We start from the raw sequence: 21,110 nt of genomic DNA, 5'->3' as shown, positions 1-21,110 counted from the left end.
GTAGAGCTTACTGTTTACATAATCTGACAAGGTTAACACGTCAAGGGAGCTACATCTTGTATGTTCTCTTGACACGGATGCCATTTGATAACATAACAGGGGATTAATCATCAGGAGTGGACAAGAGAGGAGTGCTCTCCACCCTGTATTAGACCTTTTAGAAATCAGGATCCTTTTGCAGCCAACACTTGCCCCCGATTCATTCTTAGCAAAGGGCCATACTGAGGTCTCCTTTTCTAGAGCTGGGCTGATCAATATGGTGGCCACTTGCCATCTAAATTTATCAAATGAAATAAAGTTAAAAAATCAGTTCTCAGGAGTACTCATCACGCTCCAGTGTCCACAGCCACACGTGTGTCAGGGCTACTGCACTGAACAGCCCAGACACGGCATTTCCATCCCTGCAGGAAGCCCCGCTGGGCCGTGCTGCCTAGAGTCCTGCCTCGGGGCTGTGCCCCTGTGCACAGGCCTCCTCAGGAACTCCGGGAGCTGTGGTTCTGTCTCCAGCATGACTGCTTATCCCAGTACAAGCCCTGTGGCCTGACCTCAGGACTTACAACACTGCACCTCCATCTCTCACCTCTTCTCTGAAACAGGGTCCTGAGCGAGCTCCAGGACTTTATACCGTCAAACTCCTTGTGTCTTGAGATTCCCTATTGGCATTTTGGAAACTGAGTTATTTCCATTACGTAGGTTACATAACTAGTTACCAATGTTCTTGCTGATCTTCTGTTAATGATGGAACAGGTGGTTTAGTATGTTGTGGAAAAGATACTTAAATCCAGTCGGGAGCTGGACAAAATGAGTCATGACATTTTAGGGCCCTATGGTTCTACTTATTTCAACAAAACAGAGAGGAACAAATGATGTTCTCCCCTATAGGATGTCAAGAACCGTGTTCCATTAGGTATTTTTATTATCTATCTACCTACCCACCTATCTTTTCTCCGTTATTTTGGATGAGATGATGGGATAGTTGGGAGAAAATATTTAGTTGAACGCGAACTTCAGTGGAATTTGAAATCTAAGGCCCACAAGGTGGAACAGTTAGTTAGCCTCAGATGAATTCTAATGTCAGAATCCCCCACAGTTTCAATGAGGAAAGGCTACTTTTATTTCCTCAAAGCCTGGTTATCATTCTCACTGAGTACAAAGATGCTGCCAGTTAGGCCTCTAAGGAGAACACCGCTGAGTACTTTTCTCCACTAGGAATTTTGGACAATTGTGGAGAAATATGGGTAAGAGAAAGAAATAAGTCTGACAGTGTGTAGCTGACTTAGAAAATTTAACAGGCGAGATTTCCCAAGCAGTCTTGATCCTCTTGTTGGGAAGCCCTATCGTTGGGCACCTATGGCCTTAAGTGTGCTCCGCGGAAACCCTCCACCAACCTACTTGTTATGAAAATCGTAGATCTCCTGGATGTTGCCAAAGATGATGTGCTCTTTATTCAGGATCCCAGGGGGGATCTCCTCCACACCACTGGTCATTTCCCATAGGTAGGTCTGTAAGACAGCAACAGTTCATCACCAGCAAGAACTGCCACATGAAATACAGACGAAATAAACAGGCCTTCATGCTGTGATGTGAGACTCAGCTGGCAATGCATGCAGAGTGGAAACAGTAAATAAGCAGGACGGAAAGGAAGAAAACCGGAGGTCCATTATCCTGAACTGTTGCTAGGGAAACACACCATGACCTTCGTCAAGAGCACAGACTCCACGCTATTCTTGTTTATTAAACCTGTGCATGTCCAAGTGTTTGTTGAGGGGAGGATGCAGAATTTCAGACTCGAGTTCATTGACTGCGTTATGGTTTTTATCTTGAACTCAAGGGTCTTATAAGCTTTTCTGCTGGGTCTAGCTCAAGTCTGAGAAAAGTTTGTTTTCAAAAGCAGTTGAACCTGCCGTGCAATTACTATGCCTCGGGTAGAAGGATTTCCTGGGCTGGCGTTTCTTTTGTGAAGTTCCGGGAGAAGACAAAGAGCTCTCTCCCCTCAAAGACCTGCCGCTGTCGAGGCTGGCAGTTTCCTTATACAGCGGTGGGCTGACGACTGCAGTACTCACCTCTAAGCACTCGTGTAAGTCCCTTACGTAAGCCTTCTCTGTCTGGAGCAGCTCGGCCATGATGAATCTAGAAGGGAACACATGGGCGTTTAGTTGGTTAGAGAGATAATACCTCCCTTCCTGCAAGTGTCACTTCCCCACCCCAGCATTCATGACATGACTGAGCGTCCTATTTTTCTACTTTACCAAAATATACCTCTTCCTTTCTTCAGAACTCCTTGCCTCTGAGCATTATCCGAGTCCCTCTCACTCTGCTCATTTACTCTGTATCTCTTTGGAAGGTTTGTGCTCAGCCACATCCGCATTCTCTCTCCCTTTCCCATCCCAGTTCTTCCATTTAGTGATTCTGTGCTGACATGTATGTGTGTTCAATTGCACGTGTGTTTGCATGTGTGCACAAGCATGTGGCACACTTCATATGCTTTCTAACCAATTACATAGCTTCAAGTTCAGCTTCCTAAATTTTCCTTAGAGCCCCCAGATGATGATATCTGTTTAGTGGAGTTGTTGACTTACACCAGAGCAACTCACAGTACTGTAAGTTAAACCAGGTTTATAAGCTAAAACTAAACAAATGCTAGGACACCACCACTGAGACTGGGGGAGAGGGGAGGGTAAGGAAACTTTTATCTGTAAAGAGCCAGGTATATTTGTGGGCCATTCAGGCTCTGCTACAACCACTCACTTTGCTGCTGTAGTGTAAAAGGAGTCAGAGACAGTATATAAAAAACAACAACAGTAAGTGTGGCTGTGTCCCAATAAAACTTTATGGACACAAAAGAATTTCATTTAATTTTTACACCACTAATATTCTTCTTTTCATACTTTTTAATCATTTAAAAACTAGAAGCTCAGTGCACGGATCCATGCACACTGAAAGAAAATCAATTAGAAGGTGGCCAGTGGGGTGGGACTGGACGAGATGGGCCAGACACACCCTGGAGCCAACCTCCTGTGGTCCCTCCCTGACTGGCCGCACTGGGGCGGCACCAGGGCTTGAAGGGCATTTGCGGTGTGAGTTGGGTCCCTCCTGCAGGTGGCGTCCCTCAGCCTGGCCTGCATCCCTTGAGGGGTCCTGGAGTGCGAGAGGGCACTCTGCAAAGTTGCTGTCACTCAGCAGCTCCTGCGTTGAGCATCTGCCTCCTGGTGGTCAGTGTGCATCATAGCTACCGGCCGGTCAGCCGGTCGGCTGGTCGCTTAGCCTTTTATATACATAGATAAAAAAGAGTCTTCAGCTTACAAACTATATAAAATAGGTGGTTATAAACCAATGCCACCCAATACGTTTAATTTTTTTTAAAGCAGGTGGTGGGTCACATTTGGCCTGTGGGCCACAGCTTGCTGACCTCTGGCCTGGATTATCCCGTGTACTTCACACTACTTACAATGGGGCTCATTTGCATCACAGGCTGATGTGCACGAAGCGCAGTGTGCGATCACAAGCACAGCACATGTGGACGATGTTAGGGGACTGCTCTTCAGCCTCCCACAAAGAGCAGATGGTGCTGCGGGTCTACAGGGAGAGGGCGCCCTTCCGCCTCGGGCCCTGATGACAGTGTGGGTGGGCAGCTGGTAGGCGTAGGCTGCACTGGGCTTCACTGCAGGGTACCCACCTAAGTTCCTTCTTTCACAAGTTTTTATTAGAAATGGTGCTTCCCAGCTGGCAGGTGATACATAACAATATATAATTTAGCACCAAGTATGTATTCATGCTTATTTTAGATTTTCAATGTTAGTTTTTCCTGGGAGTATTTCCAAGTGTTCCATCCCAGGAAAATTTTGAGAACGATTATCCCCAACATGTCCCCTGTTCAAAATTTCACAAGAAATATTAAAATGAGCAGCATCTTTCCCTGGACCTTTGTTATGGTAGGATTTTCCTTAAAGCAATACATTGCACCAGTAGTGGCCTTTCTATTAATATTAAAGTCCTGATTTCATACATTCCCCTTTGCTGGAGTTAATTAGTCACTCTTACTATTCTTACTCTATTGGTAAAGTGGACAGTGCATGAGGTTTGAAGTCAAACAGGAATTGAATTATGACTGTCATTTACTAGAGGGAGCACTTGCTTCTCCAAGCCTCAGACTCCTTACTTATAAAACAGCTGACCACACAGGATTACTGCAAGGATTAAACAGGATTGTGTAAGCAAAGTTTCTAGTACACTGTAGGTGCTTAGTAAACAAGGAGAGAAATGAGTCAGAAGGACTATAATCTGACATGCTTGGGAAAATTGTCTTTGATTTTACTCATTGGGGTTCTGGCCTCGTTCCTCCTTCCTTTTTCTCCACCTGCTTCCTGCAGTTTTGTGTCTTTTCATAATTTAGCTCTTCTACCCTCTACCCCATTTTATTTTACTTTCAATGTATCCTTTGTCACCCTTTGGCTATTTGGTGCCCCAGAGGGAGCCCAGCAGTAATATTTGGCCATGTGTGGTCTCATTCTCCTTCCTGTTATGGGTTGAAGTGTGTCCCCCTCAAATTTCATATGTTAAAATACCAACTCTCAGTACCTCAAAATGTGACCTTATTTAGAAATAGTCATTGCAGATGTAATTAGTTAAGATGAGGTTAATAATGGAATAGGGTGGACCCCTATTCCAAAGTGACTGGTGTCTTTAAAAAATGGGGAAATCTGGACACATGTATATATTCAGGGAGAACACCATGTGAACATCATGTATGTCCATTCCAACCTCTGCAGGTGGTCTACAAGGCCAGAAAATATGCCTGGAACAGAGCCTTCCCTCTTAGCCCTTAGAAGGAATCAACCCTGTCAACACCCTGATTTCAGACTTCTAGCCTCCAGAACTTTGAGACAATACATTTATATTGTTTAAAGCACCCAATTTGTCATATTTTGGTACAGCAGCCCAGACAACTAAAACATTCCCCAGATGAAACTCAAGCTCTGACTTCGCTTTAGTGTCTTCAGCTCCAAGGGACCTGTGGTCCTACTTCATTTTTATAAATCAACTACCTATGGCTTTTTAATCTTGGGAAACACTATTTTTCCCCAGCATTACCCAAAAGGAATCTGTCAAAATAGTCTTCACAAAGCCCTTGAAAGACCTCTGGATATATGTAGCTGTGTAAGACCAAAATAAAGAGCAGAATCATCAGGCAATGCTTTGTGAGGTGGACATGATCCACTGTCTCCACTAGCCAATGCCCTGTAGTTCTTGGTTAGCGTGACATACGGGTGGAAGCATCATGTATGTCCATTCCAACCTCTGCAGGTGGTCATGAGGATACATGGAGCTGTCCAAAGGGACAGGTGACGGTGAAAGCCAAGCACAGTCATGAGGAGCCTGTTGTTGGGTGGAAGTTCCCCCCAAACATACTCTTTCTTCCGAGCAGACTTCCGCTTCTCTTCGTTGACTTCGTGGTTGGCGTCCCGCAGCTTGACCTCACGATCCGAAAGGCTCGCTGGGATGATGTCCAGCTCCAGGTCCTTGTTATCCTGCACAGAGAGAGCACAGAGGTCACCTCGGAGATGCTTTGGGAAAGCAACTAAACAGAGCTGGGGAGGGTGGTAGAGGTGAAAAACAGAGAGAGAGATAATGGAGGATGAGGAGAGCGGGAATCCCACACACTGTCACCCACAAGCACTCTTCTTCATGTGGTCATTTTTTTTTTCAAATAATAAAGATATCAAATGTTCAGGTCAAATGTTCAGTGCTAATGTCCACAGCAAGAAAAAAACAACGAATACATTTGATAATTAGTGTCATATTTCTCTAGGGACTTTGGTCCTGATTAAATCTAAACACACACACAAAATGAGTTCAAGATTGATTACTATACATTAAAATGTATGTGAAGCAGAAACACATAAAGACATAAGAAAACTTTCATTTGTCAAGGGAAAATAATAAAAGCAAATATTTTTATTTAAACAAGCAACATCCCTTGGAAACAGAAAACAATTACTGATTTTTCTAATTGCCCCTCCCTGCTTATTTCAACCAATGTTTGGTAATTATACAGAACAGAAACTTCTAGAAAAAAAATCTCACAGGTTAGACATTAATTCTCCCAATTTTAGTGATCTGACCACTTTATTCTCTAGTCTGCTCTGCTTCAGAGCATAGGCCCATTTAAAGATTTAAGAATTAGCCCTAGCCAGTTAGGCTCAGTGGATAGAGCATTGGCCTGTGGACCAAAGGGTCCCAGGTTCAATTCTGGTCAAGGGCACATATTTGGTTGCAGGCTCCTCCCCGGCCCGGGACTTAGTCAGAACTTGTGCAGGAGGCAACCAATCGATGTGTTTTTCTCACATCAATGCTTCTCTCTGTCTTTCCCTCTCTCTTTCAATCTCCCTAAAAAAAAAAAAAAACCAACCAACCAACCAAACAAACAAACAAAAAAACAACAAAGGAAAAATATCCTCAGGTGAGTATTAACAAAAAATAAATAAATAAAGAGTTAAGAATTAGAAATCCTAGGACTGAACTGCCAGCCTGTGTGTAGTTCTTAACTCCCAGGTCCCTGACCCCTATGATGAAGAAGAGATTAAAAGTCAGCCTTCCCTTGCTTCATAGCAGATAGGATCTCCTTTCAGTTGAAATGTCAAATGGCCTTTGCACAAACTACACCCCTTATTCTTGAAAGAGCACTATTGTACATACTGGGGACTCTAATCATTTGCTGATTAACGTAATTGGGTAGAAGATAGTAGTCTTCAAAGTCAACAGTAAACTCTACACACAGAAAAACTCTGTTCTGTAGCCACAGGCCCCAACCCCAGCCAACCAATTTTGCAATATATATAGTACTAATCATGAGAGGCTAGAGGCCAATGGCTGGATGTCTCAGTGAGATCCATCCCCCCAAGGGGAAACCACACCAGGCAAGCATTCAGAGAGGCGGCTCTGGAAACCTGCTTCCTTCCACGGCAATGGCAGCAGTCTCGCTGAGGGAGATGGGAAAGGAGGCGTCCCAGATGGGCAGCCCACACCTACCTCTGTGTTGACGCCCAGGGCTTTCTCCAGGGAGTACTGGTACTTCCCCATCCGCAGGGAGAAGTCTCTGTAGTGCTTGTCCACGGTGGTCACCCACTTCCTGATCTCTGTGGCATGGATGTGGCCCTTTTCCACAAAGCTGTCAGCCAGCTGAATCAGAAGCTTCACCTTCTCCTTTGTTTGCTGCCCAAAAGGAGGGTTTAAGTTACCAGATGACATAGACTCCCATGGCCCTCACCCCACCCGCTTTTTTCTTCTTTACAGCAGCCACTAATCATGAGAGGCTAGAGGCCAATGGCTGGATTGCTCAGTAAGATCCATCCCTCCATGCGGAAGCCACAGACACCTCACAGACAGACTGCCTGGGTTTACACCTCAGCTCTGGCACTGGTTAGCTGGGAGGTCTTGAACAAATTAGTTAAACCCCCTGTGCCTCAGCTCCTTTGCAAAATGGGAATCATAACATTGTGAGGTTGCTGTGAGCATGACATGAGTTGGCGATGCAGAACACTTAGAACAGTGCCCGAAACAGTGCTCACAGCAGGAACTCAGTAAACCTTAGTGATAGTCATTGTAATTATTGATGTAACAATCTCTTAGATTAATATAGGGCTTTATCAGTTTACAGGGGATGCTAATGCCCCATCTGAGACTCCCTGGGAGGTAGGTGGAGGGAGGAAGTGCAAGGCTCTTTGAAGCAACAGATGGAAATGAAAACACTGAGGCTGAGAGGCTCAGGGCTTGTCCAAGTTCCTACCGTCTGTGAGTGACACAGCCTGTGTGCCTCTGCCCCACAGTCGCTAGTCTTCCCCTTCACTGTACTGGCCTGAAGTGGGCTTTCTAAGAGCCAGGGAAGGGAGCACATGCCAGGATCTAAAGAAATCCAAGCAGCAGATTAAAGGGTAAACACCGTCCCTTTCACCACCAGGCTCTGTCTCCAGTTTCCACAGAGGAAGAGAGGAAAGCTTTAATGAAGCTGGAATCCATTACAGGGCTGAGGAAGGTGGAGCTCTGATGTGTATTATGTTAACTTCATTTCTAGCAAGTGTTTGCTCAGCACCAATTCTGTCTACACTACTGTGCAGAGGGCTGTAGGGGGGAGTCCAGGGGGTTGAACAAAAGAAGAAAAAAGATGCTCATTTCCCTGAAACAGTCTATATCTCTCGAGGGGACAAGGTTTTCCCAGAGAGTAGTTACATGACTCAGGGCATCATGTAATTGAATGTCAAAACAAGAAGTATGTATGGTTACACTGCAGGAATTTTAAACCAGGAAAAACAGCAACAGTGGGCTGGCATGGGCAGAAAAGGTCTCAGACATGGGACTTCTTGCCGGGTAAGACATAGAAATGAAAGGGATGTTCAACAAGCAAACACTTGCTCATCTTTTATCTTGTACTTGGGTTTTGAAACTCTAAAATCGATCAGGGAAGCCTAGCAGATTTTAAAGGAAAGGAAACAATAGTTAAATAATACTCTGAGAAGTACAATGATCTTTTGGACGGGAGGGCAGTAGGCCCAAGGTTTGGGTCATGCTGCAATCTAGATAACTGAGGGAGATAGGCAGAAAATCGCTGGGGGAAGAGCAGACAAGATAGAGGAGCCTAAGTCGCCCTCCCCTGCCTTCCCAGGCTCATCACAGCCCCTCCCAGGTCACCGACCCTCCCAAGAAGTGCCTAAGAGGCTGGCAGGGAGGACTTGGCCTGCCAGCAGCTCGCTCAGCACATCTGAGCCTCTCTTGCCTCAGGGACAGTGGGCTGCACCCAGGACTGGGAGACACAGAGCCAGGAGAGCTTTGGTGTGAAGGAAAGAAAGTGGGTATGAGGACAGGAGAAGCAGCTCCTTAGCCATGGACAGGCTAAGAATAGCAGCATTGGGAATGGGGTAAGAAAAAATACCTGGTATCCTAAGGACTTCCACCTAATTGCATTTAGGATCCCCCGCAACCCCCTGAAAACAATTTACTTAAAACAGAGATTAATTTTTACAACTATAATCAAGAAATCCGCCTTTGTGTAAAGTTCGGGAAATACATATTTATTCTCTGCTCTTGGTCAGGAGACGTCAGCATGAGATGGGGTTTTATAGAAAGCTGGTGGCAGCAGCCCTACTAGGGGAAACTTTATCCTGAAACATCAAAACTGTGATTCAGAGTCAGCAAAAAGAAAGACTTGTGACCAAAGGTATTCCAGGGATGTGTGGAATCTGGGAGAGCAAATAATGGACAATAAGATGAGCAGTATTGACAAACCCTCCCCCACATGACCTCACCTACACCTGTGACTGTCTCTACCCTCTCCATGGCCCCTCACCTGCAACAAGTCCAACCTCACATCCCTCCCCCCCCCCCCCCCGCCCGCTGCTGAGATGAGTGGCTCCTACTTCTCCCTGCTTTTAACCCAATAGTCCTTTTGCACGTGCACACACACACACACACACACACACACACAGTCTGAGCAGGTGATGCCCTTTCCAAGGTTCCCCCAGCAGCACATATATGCCTCTACTTCAGCATGTGTCACACTGAATCATGTATATGTCTCCTTCATTAGTCCACAAACTCCTAAAAGGTAAGTGCTGTATCTTATTCACTCATCTCCAATGTCTAGAAAATAGTAGGCATAGCATAAATGTTGAATAAATGAATGAGCAAATGACTAAGTCTTGTGTTTAGAGGTGTGTAAAGCCAGAGCAGTAAGATTGAGGGTGTATATTGAGAAGAATTAGATGATAAATTTGGCCCATGAAGTGGATAAATGAGAGTAGTCTGAAATGATTTCTTATACATGGGTGACTCTAGTGCAACCTGCCATATGCCTGGCCACAGCATGAGGTCAGAGGTTATAACTTGCCCTGCAAGGGCAGCCCATCAATATGCAGCAAGTTACTTCTGATCTGTCCTGTCCTAAGAGCTCTGCCTACACAGGGACAGTGGCAATATTCTGGGTCAATGGAGGTGGTTTCTCTGGGAGTGTGAAGTGCAGAGGCAGGGGACTGGGTAGGTAGCTGCAGAGTGGAATGAAAATGCAGACAGCAGAGAGGAGAAAGGAAGGGAAGCTGAATGTGGCGATATATCCCTGATGCCCTGAGATGAGATGTCCAGATAGTGTGGCTGCTGGAACTGACTCAGTCTTGGGTGACATTTCAGCTTTCATCTCCAGAGGTGAGACTAGGCCATGTTTCTTGTTTTTCCCATAAGGTGGAGTCAGTCAGCATTTTCTGGGCTCCTGGAGGTCCAGCAACATAGTTTCTATCTCATAATGTGACCCAGTTTGAAACTCAGATCTTGCCACCAAGAGAGAGTAACTCATATGGACTGGTACAGTGAGGATCAGGCTGCAGAGGTTCTCCAATGTTAGGTTCAGAAGTACCTGCATGATCTTGTGGACAAAAAGGAACCTTTGGGGGAATATAATTCATTTGGGCCCAGAAATTTGGAACTGACATCTCACTTATATTGGGCTTGATATGTCCCCTAATGTATGTTCTGCCATTTCCATTTTGAATTCTATGTTATCTACTCAAAAAACAGGTAAATAAAGAAAAGACAGTTCTTTTCTTCTTCTTTCTTTCTTTCTTTTCTTTCTTTTCCTTTCTTGCTTCCTTTGACCATCGTCCCCCAATCAGTGAGCCTTATACTGAATACAGTATTTCAAAAGCCCTTTTTGTGTCTTTAGCACATTTCATAAATCTTTAAGATTTAGTCTTTTTGGTATTTTTCTTATAATTTCAGTATAATCTACCAATTTGCCTTTCATTGTCAATATTATTTTTATTGATTGATTGATACATTTTTTGTTGATAATAAACTATTGAGCTCCCTGTGTGGGTAAACAGTTCTCTTGAGCTATATCTTCATATTCATTTCATAGAGGAGAGTGTGTCATTAAATACAAACAACTAAACCTTTCAAAAATATTCACTTGTGAGCAATATTTATTTCTCTTTGTAGTCTCAGAAACAGAATTATGCCCATCTTTTCTCTGAATAGTTTTGATTCCATTTTTCTCATTCTAAGTGCCTGTCTGACATGCCCAGTGTTCCCTTTCCTAACAATCTGAATTCCAACACATAATTTAGTTCTGTTAAGACTCCTGTAATTTTCCTTATCTCTTCATTCTCTTTTGTTAATAAGAATGAAGTTCAGTTTATCTCATAGCTTCTTTTACTTTCAGAGATGAAATTGCCAGTTCAAAAAGTTAAGCATAAAAGTAAATAAATAAATACCCCCCCAAAAATAAAAAGTTAAGCAGAGAGTCACCCTATGACCTAGTCATTCCACTCCCAGGTATATGCCTATGAGAACTGAAAACACATGTTCACACCAAAACTTGTACACAAATGTTCCCAGCAGTATTATTCATAGTAGCCCCAAAGTGTAAACAACCCAAATATCTATCAACTGATGAATGCCCAAAGCATGAAACCTGAGTAATAATGTGAGCAGAAAAGACGAGAAAGAGGTGAAGGAAGAATGGATTAAATTGACTAAATGCTTCTCTGCATTTGCACTTCGGTTACGCACAGATTCTGATCCTCGGACGTTCTGCGATCCATCCCGTGTACTGCTGTGACCCATCCTACACGAGTAGGAACCAGGGGAGCTAATGGTGTCTGGCTTGTTAACAGTTCATTACTGACACTGTTTGGAGCGGGGCAGATAGATGCAAAGTGGGTAATTCCAAAGCCATGTTCATTTGGATTTGAAAAGGGTACTGTGCGCCTGCCACCTCCCTAGTGCTGCTTGTTCTAGCTGGTATTGAAATAAGTCTCTTACCTGAACTGACAGCTTTTCCCATTGGCTGAAAAGGGGAGGACTCAGCAAGTGGGTGGCCACTTCTGAAATGTCAGCTCAGGAATGAGACTAAGGGCCTAATTATGCCACAGCAAACCAGAGGAACATTCGCCGTAGTGTCAGAGGGATCTCTGGGTAGGATGGGCCTCCATATATCTCCCTTGACTCCCACAAAATCAGCTCTCACCCTGGGAAGAGCATCTGCCGTGTGTGGGAGTGATGCCCAGAAAGGTTTGCAGGGCAGGGAGCCCAGAGTGAGGGACAGGAGGCTACAAGGAGGGAACTCAGACAGATCAGTTTTCATTCAAACCCACGGGTCCTCAGATCAAATCCTGGCTGTGAAAACAGATGAAAATGAGATTTCCTCCTATTGTACATTCCCTGCCTCAGTGTGAATGGGAGTGTGAGGGGTGTGGTATGTGCACTAGTGCAGGATTGGGTCCGCAGAGACTCCAGTCTGGCTCATTTTCAGGTCTGAGTCCAGACAAAAGTACAGGTGACCCTTGAACAACATGAGTTTAAACAGGCAATGAATTCACCCATAGCCATTGGCCTTTCCCATAAGGTGGATTTTCCAAGCCATTCAAGTGTCCAGAACATGTGGCTAGGTGCGATGCTCACACATGCAATATGCATTTCACAGGAATACATCCCTTTGCCTTATGTGGCCTGAAAGAACACAGCAGAGCTCAGAACCTGGGGCATGAAGAGGGGTACTTGGAAGCTCCGGGCACAGCAGCTGACTTCTGCATACAGACGCTCTATCCAGCAGCTGCCATTCTTTGGGTATTCAGGTTTCAAAGGACATAATCCTACCGATGCTTCCCCCCTTGCCACTGTGGTGAAGCATTTTGTGCAAGAGCCTACTCTGCCTTCCGCCACGTGAAACTGGCCAGACTGGGAAGTGCTGGGTCAATTTGGGGGAAGACCCAGGGTGCTTCCTACCTTGGCAGGCCCCCTGAACTCCCCATATTCCTTCAGCAGTTCCTGAGTCTCCTCTGGGGTCTCTCCGGTGGAGGTATGCGTTGAGAGGTAAAATTCACCTGTTTCTTGGATCCAGTCCAGCGCCTGTGGGAGGAAACAATCCACCCAGTCCCCCAAAAGCCAGGGGTCAGTAGAAAAACATGCCATGCTACCGTGAAGGCTGTGGTCTGGGACAGCGTGATGGACCCAGGAAATTCCGACATGATTCAAGCAGTACACAGCTTGAAAGCTGATTTATGAATGAGCCCTCCCCTGGTAGACTTGGAACGTCCCTCTGACAAAGAGAGTCCCTTGTCCATTAGACTGACCCAGTATCATCGTGATTTAGGGGTGATCTTTCTCCAGAACCTCCTCCCCACTCCTGGTACCAAACTCAGCCTTTCCCTTTCCTCTTCTCATCCCCGCCTCCCACTGCCCTTTCCTGGATGTCCCAGGAGCTGGTCGTCTTGGCCTCTGTGTAGTGCCTGGAACTGAGGTAAAGCCGGGGAACACTCTGCACACACCTGCTTGGCACTGCGCTCAAACACCACGTATTGCTGGCACTGGTCTAACCGCCGCTTCTTCAAGGTCCAGAAGTGCAGGACGCGGTTCTCCCTCTGCAGGAGCTCGCTCAGGATGGCTGCAGAGAGGAGACCGAGTTGGTCACGGGGAGGCCCTGACAACTCTGACTGGCCGCTTCCCCGCTACATCCCAAGTGCCAGATACTGTGACCATCAAGCCTTCCCACAGGACCAATTCAGGCATCAGAAGCAAAGGAACAAAAGCATGGTCCAGAGAGGATTTCACAGAGGGAGCAGGGGCTGGGGTGAGAGCCTGTTGATGAGGTTCCTCAACTAATGAGGGAAGAGTATGTCCTGAGGGTGACCTGAAAGTGACCCCGATTCTTTCACACCAAGGCTAGTCCTTGATGGTAAGAGACCGTAGGAAGTGTCAGTCCCTAAGTAACAGCTAATTCATGGAGCCTACACAAGTGAATGGACTTGACAGAATCCCCAGCTGTTCTAGGCTGGGGGAGAGGGAGCTGTGGCTCAGGGCTGGTGGCACCGCATGGCTAACCTGAGGCATGGGCCACACCCCTGCCCTGCACATGAGCCGTGCACACAGCACGTGAACAGCAGAGCCTCAACTCTAAAACTTCTAAATAACCATAAAGGGAAGCCGTGTGGGAACCATGTCCACATGGAATCATACCTCTAGGACCAAACTTCCACGTCGTTTTGGATTCCATCATGAGAAACGCTGAGAGCCGGTCTCATGTTATCTCTGTTCAGTGTGGGGATGTGAACAAGGCATACAGCACCACAGAGGGCCGGGAAGGTGTTTGTCCAAGTCATTTCCCAGCTGCTCTGTTGTTTCAGGGGCAGCTGGCTACCTGGATAGATTTCCTAAGTGTTTACTAGTATGTCCTATGTTTGAAGCGATCAAATTTATTTTGCATTTTGTCTGCCTCCTGCTTGCTGCTAACTATATTAGATGCCAATAAAATATACAATAGGACTACTTAGAAAAATTAATATTTATTAAGCCCTCACTGTATTTTCACGGTACCTCATGATGCAGGAGCTCCCTCAGGATGGCTGCATCTCCATTCTATGATGAAGAACCCGAGGTTCAGAGGGTGTAGGTGACACCCAGGGTCATGCAGATGGAAAGGGTGGAGCTATTTACTTCAGACCCTGAGTGCTTAGCCACCTGGTCTCCAGGACTCCTGGGGCTGCCCAGCACACGTCACTGTGTTCTGCAAAGGGCACGACCCAAGTCGCAGTGCTCAGACTCCAAGGCTTCTGCTGGTTTTGTGTACTTTGAATGCTCCCTGGAAGTCTGGTCTTCTAAGGACAGAGTCTGTCCCTCCTCCCTTAGGCTGAGAGCTTTCAATGGCCCCTCTCCCCTTATCTATACCTATCATGTAACTTTTTAGTTTCTCCCCAAAGAGACAATGTGTATTTTCTCACCCCGACCTCAGGGTCAGCCATGTGGCTTGCTTTGGCAAATGGGTTGTTAAGATGCCACACAGCAGGGGCTGGAAATGTGCTGTGCACTGACCCTGCCTCTCCTCTCTGCCATCGACACCATAAGAAGTGCTCCTGGGTAACTGCTGCCCCTCCCCCGAGGCCCCAGCATTAACACAGGTGGAGCAGCCAGAACCTGACCTGCAGGGAAGGAGCCACACCAGCCACACTTGCAGCTCAAGCAGGACTGCCCGACCGAGCGCAGCCAAGACAGCTGACCCCAGCCAACATGCAGTCACCTGAGCAGTCGATGCCCACAACTGGGTACCACCGAATTGTTACCCAGCAATAACTGCTCCTGCACAAAACCTTAAGTGGCACTGCTTTGGGTGCAGGCAGCCCGTGGAAGGGAAACGGATACAGGGGTGAGTGTAGTCCCTGCTCGGCTGGAAGCTTCAATTGGCCAGTGAGTGAGAACCTGTGTTTTCTTCAGTCCTTCTGTCTCCTAGTCAGAGCTTTCTTTGCTCACGGCAGCCCACTCTGTGGCAGCTGACAGAAACAACCCAGATCAGGCAAAACCCCTGGAGGGTTTCAGGACTCATTTTAGCCCTTTCTTAAAGGTTTCCCTGTGGGCAACAAGCGGCCCTCACCCCCACAAAGTTGCAGCGACCCAGTTCTCTCTGGGTGCCTGCCACTCTCAGCACCGAGGCACAGGGGGAGTGTCTGCGATCAGCAGGTCTCCCCCAGCTGCCACCTGCATTTGGAAGTCTGAACATCCACTCTGCACTGTGCCGGAAGCGGAGGGTGACATCACGCCAGCCACCGGCAGGGCTGCTCCACCACAAACGGTAGCACACCTGGAAAAGGAACCCGCTCGCTTCTTCTCCGTAGAGGACTTTGATTCCTAAAATTAATTCTCCCCATTGGCCTCTGATCTCCTCGCCTCTGAGCTCTCTGAGCAGGGACAGGGGCTCTTCCTAGAGCAGATCAGCCTCTCTCCCCTGGCAACTCCACAGTCTCCAAGCTGCCCGCTCCCTCACTCCAGGTCAATTTTGGTTCATCCCCTAGCCTCAGTCTCCAGGGTTGTATTTCTCTGCTATGTCAAGACAACATTTGTTAAATTCTATACCTACTTAAGGCAAATTTCTATCTGGTCAAGAATAAGCAATTCTATCGATGATAACTGAAGCTTAATGTGGTCAGCGAATAGCTAGTTTTTAAAGGTTACTGATGTTTTCATACAATTATAAATGTTATAAATTCAGAGAGATGTTAAGGATTATCTAGACCAGTACTTCTCTAAATTCCATGTGCACACCAATCACCTGGCTGGGGTGGGATGGGGAGCTCTTGCTAGAATCCAGGTTGCCTCGCTAGATCCAGGTGGGGCCTGAGATTCCGTGTCAGCTCCTACAGCTTCCAAGTGATGTTGCTGCTGCTGGTCCGGGACCACGTGTTAAAGAAGGAAACTGGAGTTTTAAAAGCTTCAGCAATGAAGCTGGGATTAGAACTTGTCTCATTCCCAGGCTGCCAGATACCCCAGCCTTGCGCTGTTCGATATGTTAGCCACAGGCGGCTGCTTACATTTCAGCTGATTAATATTCAACAGAAGTAAAAATTCAGTTCCTAGTGCCTGCACTAGGCACATTGTAAGCGCCCCACGGCCATATGCGACACGTGGCTTCTAGATTGGGCAGCACAGATACAGGCCATTTTTGTTATTTCAGAAAATTCTGTTAGATAGAGCTGCTCTAGCCTGTAAGATAAATAAATGAAAAAGCTTTGGTGAAAGTGTATCACGGTTTTTCCATTCTAAATCTTGATGCCTGTTTAACACATTCCCCATGAATCATCACCGTCCATGCCATCCCACATCTAACTTTTTCTTATCCAAGGAGAAAACCCAGGAAATCTGAGGTTGCATGAAGACCAAGGGCACAGCCTCTGGTCCGTGCTGCTGAGGTGGCTGGTGGCCGGCAGGTGTCACACTGACCTTTCACTTGCTGCTCGGGTCCCCGAGTGTGGCTGGCGGCACTGGGCATGCTGACGTTGTTCCTGTGGATGTACTTGAGAAACACCTCCGCATTCCGCCGTGCCAGGGTGCAGGCCTGAGGGAGACAAGTGGGAAGCGCCTGCACATAAGTCCTGGTCCAGCAGGTGCGTGGGACCCAAGACCCCGGAGAAGGGCTTGTGAAGCTAGGGGCGAGCAGAGCCCTGCAGCCACTCTGGCTCATGGACACCCCAGTCCCAGTGAGAGAGGCCCACCCTCTCAAGGAGTAAAGAACTGCTTCCCATGCCCCTCCTCTCTCCACCCCAGATAAAAGTCAGAAATCAGCCATCCCTGGCCGAGTGTAAGTTGAGTCAGTATTACTTTCCCTCTCAACCTCGTTTTCCTCTGCCCTCAGAAGGCCTAGTACATGAGCACTGGTGTAAGTCACTTTAACATTAGTTGAATTTAGACTTGAGAAAGCAAATTTGGGAAACAAACCTATTGACCATACATCTCAAGTCTAAATGGATATTACCCACATTTAAAATTTTATTTGTCCATCAAATCAACCCTCACCTCAGTAACACTAATAAACTTCTCTACCTAAAGGAATGAGAGCTGTTATACTGGCCATGTAAGACCCACACTAGCAGGGGTGGCAGAGAAGACAGGTGTGTCCCACGCTGTTGTACCCACAGAGGAAACTGAAGTCCTGAAAGGGCAGGAGTCATGAAGCAAGTCAAGGCTAGACTCTAGGTTCACTGACAGTGTTTCTAATTTCTCTCAAGACCACAGATGTTCTGAATTTCTTTTAAAAAGCAGTGGTTTTTTTTTTTTCCTGATTGTAGAAGTAATACATGGTAGTCCACTAATTTTTAATCCAGTTTTCGGAAATGACAAAACTATACAATTTAAAAATCTTTGTACAGTTAGCATCTTATTCTACAAATTATATAATGTAAAATATTCTAAATGCTGCATTAGCAACAATGGCTTCTAAGAGCTCTGGTCAAAGACTGCTGGTGGGTCCATCCAGAAGCTACGAATTTAGCAGCTGGAGGGTGGTCCAAAGCTAAGAAATCCCAAATAACCAACTAATGCACACAGATGGAGAGCTCCATGTCCTGTCCACTGGGCACACACTTCCCACAACAGCAGGGACTTTCTCAATTACAGGTGTAGGCATGTCGGAAAACATCTAACCAGAACAGGGGTTTTTTTTTTTCCTTCTTAAAAAGAAGCACTTAATTTTATGAAGAACTATCTTTATATCTCTATTTAAAATTTTTCATATGCTCTACTTAAGTTGTTTTGTTTTAAATTGTGTTTTATAACAGGGAAGACTTTTAAAGTCATCTTAAGCCCTGTATAGAAGAATTTCTACTGAATCTCATTAGTAAGAGCTGATCACTAGGGGTTCTGATTGAATGCAGGTGCAGACACCAACTAGATGGGAGGAAGGACAGGGGAATAACAAAGAATAAAAATAAAACTCAAAGAGGTGTTCCAGTAGAGAAAATTCCTAATAATAAAAAAAGGCAGTTAATTACAGAGTTGTAGAAAATCAGTGGCAATATGTCAAAGTATAAAAATTCTCTTTTGTACTTTCAGAAACCTGAGAGGAAGCAGAACATGAAAGCAAGACATCTGAGAGTAAATGGAGCCTTGAGATAAGTTTTAGCACAGAAGACCCGTCGGAGAGAAGATCAAAGGCCGGAGGGAAGAGGGCTGGGAGGACTCCCACACACTGAGAGCCTGTTCAGAGCAGCCGGGGCTTCTCCCTGGAAAGCTAGAGCTCTATTAGGAACAAAGGAACAAAACAAGGTATTCCTCTCTTCATGCAGCAGACTACACAGTGATCAATAATGGATAACTTTTAAATTGATAAATAAATAAGATGTCTACATTTATTTCTTTTAATTCTTTCCCTAAATATTGTATTATTCATTTACAAAAGATTTACACTGTAATATTGTTTATATTATCATTTATCTTTTAATATTGATTTATATCTAGGTTTACATATTTCAATTAAGAATATTTTAATAAACCAAACATAACTGAGGGAAAGTATTTTTCTCAATTAACATCAATGGGATTTCAGGATATCTGAACCCGGCACCAGCAGTAATAGCATATCCTAACTGCCTAATTATACAAAAAGTACTGAGAGGAAAAAAAGAAATATTTGAAGTGTGACCTTTCAAGTTAACCAGCCAATATCTTCTTTACAACTACTCCCTTTCAGATATGAAGCTAGAAAAACAGGGGTATGGAAAGCCCTTGTGAAGCAGTGTTTGTGAGAGTGGGGGTGGGACAGAAAGAGAGAGAGAAGGAGGAAGAGGAGGAGGAGGGACAGGGGGAGAAAGGGAGAGAGAGAAGGTAGATAGAAAAACAGCCTAAAGTCCCAGACCTTGGATGACAAAGTGCTCTGACCTTAAGAAAGGCCTCCTTTTGTTCCAGATGTTTACTGATGAGTGGAATGACGTGGTCGATCTCTGCTGCTGGCCCCAGTTTATCTCGTCCACCACACCAGTCCTCATCTCTCCGGTATTCCTGCTCTAAGCTCTCCAGGACACTACAGACCTAATGAATCGTGGGGGGAAAAAGACTCAGTTAATTAATCAGTTGGGAAGTATTTTGTGAGGACCTTTAGTAGAGAGAACCCTGCACAGATGCACACTTTTTTATTCGAAGTTCTGTTTGTAGACTGAGGGCATGCAGTGCCCCTGGGGATCTGAGGGAAGTCCAGGAGGCAGGGAGACCCAGCGTCTGGACCTTGGGAGACAGTCCAAGACTGAGATGTGGATTTTGAAATCATCTTCTGATAATCAATGACTAAAGACAGATTACTACTTTTTGAGGATTTAAAAAATACATATTATGTTGCCATAACTTTACGATAACTCTGTGAATTAGGTAGTACAGGAAAATGAGGTTTGGTGGAGATACTCAGGGTGCCCAACCATCTGAAATTGCCCTGCAGGAAGTAGTTTCAAGCAGAGGTAAAGAAGGAAGTTGCCTGTATATTGTGTCTTATGGGCCATAAATGAATGCTATCTTTCCCCTCCCCATGGAAAAATATCCCAGCAAAAATGTCTCAAGACATTATTGTCACTACCATATGGCAATGACATCTCCATCTTCTATTACAAAATGTATATTTCCTTCAGAGGGATACAAATTTGGGTTAATCTCAAAGAAAGTTAAGGAGCTTTCTCAGTTCGGAAAGTACCGAGAGGCCATGCTATTAAGTGCCTTATAAATGAACAAAAGAACAAAAGCTTCGAATGGAGCTTGGAGGGAAAGTTAGGAGACCAGGCAGCCCAGTGTCAGGGCCTAGGGAAGGATGTGGGAAATAGAACTCATGCTCCTGGGCTTCCCTTCAGCAGGCTTGGATCGCTTGCTTGGCTTTGGCAGGTGCGAACAGCTATTATCCTTGGCCTCCTCGGACTGAGAAAGTCATCTCTTCTGATGAAGAGTGTGGCGCTGGATGGGACATGTACTGAGTTATGAACTGAGCTGAAAGATGTCCCAGGCAGGACACCCTCGTAGCCAACAGGCTTCCCAGGCGTGAGAGACCTGTCGCTGAACTCGAATTGGCTCCCCCAGTACCACCCATCTCTGTCTTGGCAAGGTAGGAACACATTCAGGATGCTCACACCTTGAGAGAAAACATTATATGTTCAAAAACTCTAAGAAAAAAGAGTACTTGACACCTGTCCTGTGATAGTATCGGACTTAAAACCAATCAGTTTGAAAGCTGAAAAGATTATAAAGCATAAATCCTTTAGTTTAATAGGCAGAGAAACAGATTTCTTGAGAGATAAAGTGACCTTTAGCAACATTAGTTCAGGGTCAAATTTCCTGATTCTTAATCTAGTGCTCTGACCTCTTTAGTACCTTGATATGTTTCAAATTAAAATTTGTGTATGATAGTAGAGAAGGATTAGCCTCATTTTATATGAATATTCAGTTGTCCAGATTCATCTGTTTAAGACCAAAGGACTTGTATGCATGCATATGAGCAAAACCAATCGACACAGACAGTCCAAGACTGAGATGGGGGGTAAGGGCTTGTGCTTGGGGTGGGGGTGGCAGGGGAGAGGTCAATGGGGGGGAAAAGGAGACTCATGTAATACTTTAAACAATAAAGAATTTAAAAAAGACTTTATTTATTAAATTAATTCTTTGTCAAAAATTAACTGACTGTACAGATGTGGGTCTACTCCTGGAACCTCTATTCTGTTCCATGGAGTCTATTCTTACACCCAGCACCATTCTGCTTGATCACTGCAGCTTTAGGGCAAGTCTCACAATCAGCTGGTGTAACTCCTTCAACTTCGCTCTTCCTTTTCAAAGTT

General features: G+C 45.5%; 1 protein-coding gene across 26 annotated transcripts in view; it reads right to left on the bottom strand.

The window, feature by feature from the left end:
* Positions 1-21,110, bottom strand: part of KALRN (kalirin RhoGEF kinase) — a 635,703-nt gene that overhangs the window by 228,339 nt on the left and 386,254 nt on the right. For all 26 annotated transcript variants that reach the window (XM_070406353.1, XM_070406356.1, XM_070406366.1 and 23 more), the window contains exons 18-25: positions 19,183-19,332; positions 16,750-16,864; positions 13,311-13,426; positions 12,769-12,891; positions 7,030-7,212; positions 5,410-5,528; positions 2,064-2,130; positions 1,393-1,502 (exon numbers count right to left, since the gene is read on the bottom strand). In XM_070406353.1, the coding sequence (XP_070262454.1) occupies positions 1,393-1,502; positions 2,064-2,130; positions 5,410-5,528; positions 7,030-7,212; positions 12,769-12,891; positions 13,311-13,426; positions 16,750-16,864; positions 19,183-19,332 (983 nt within the window). The remainder of the gene's footprint in view (positions 1-1,392; positions 1,503-2,063; positions 2,131-5,409; positions 5,529-7,029; positions 7,213-12,768; positions 12,892-13,310; positions 13,427-16,749; positions 16,865-19,182; positions 19,333-21,110) is intronic.

Source organism: Myotis yumanensis, unplaced genomic scaffold (genome assembly GCF_028538775.1).
Source record: "Myotis yumanensis isolate MYYU_CA2020_CCGP unplaced genomic scaffold, mMyoYum1.0.hap1 SCAF_2, whole genome shotgun sequence".
NCBI lineage: Eukaryota > Metazoa > Chordata > Mammalia > Chiroptera > Vespertilionidae > Myotis > Myotis yumanensis.
The sequence above is the reverse complement of the archived record's forward strand: the minus strand, read 5'-3'. Positions and strand labels throughout refer to the sequence as shown.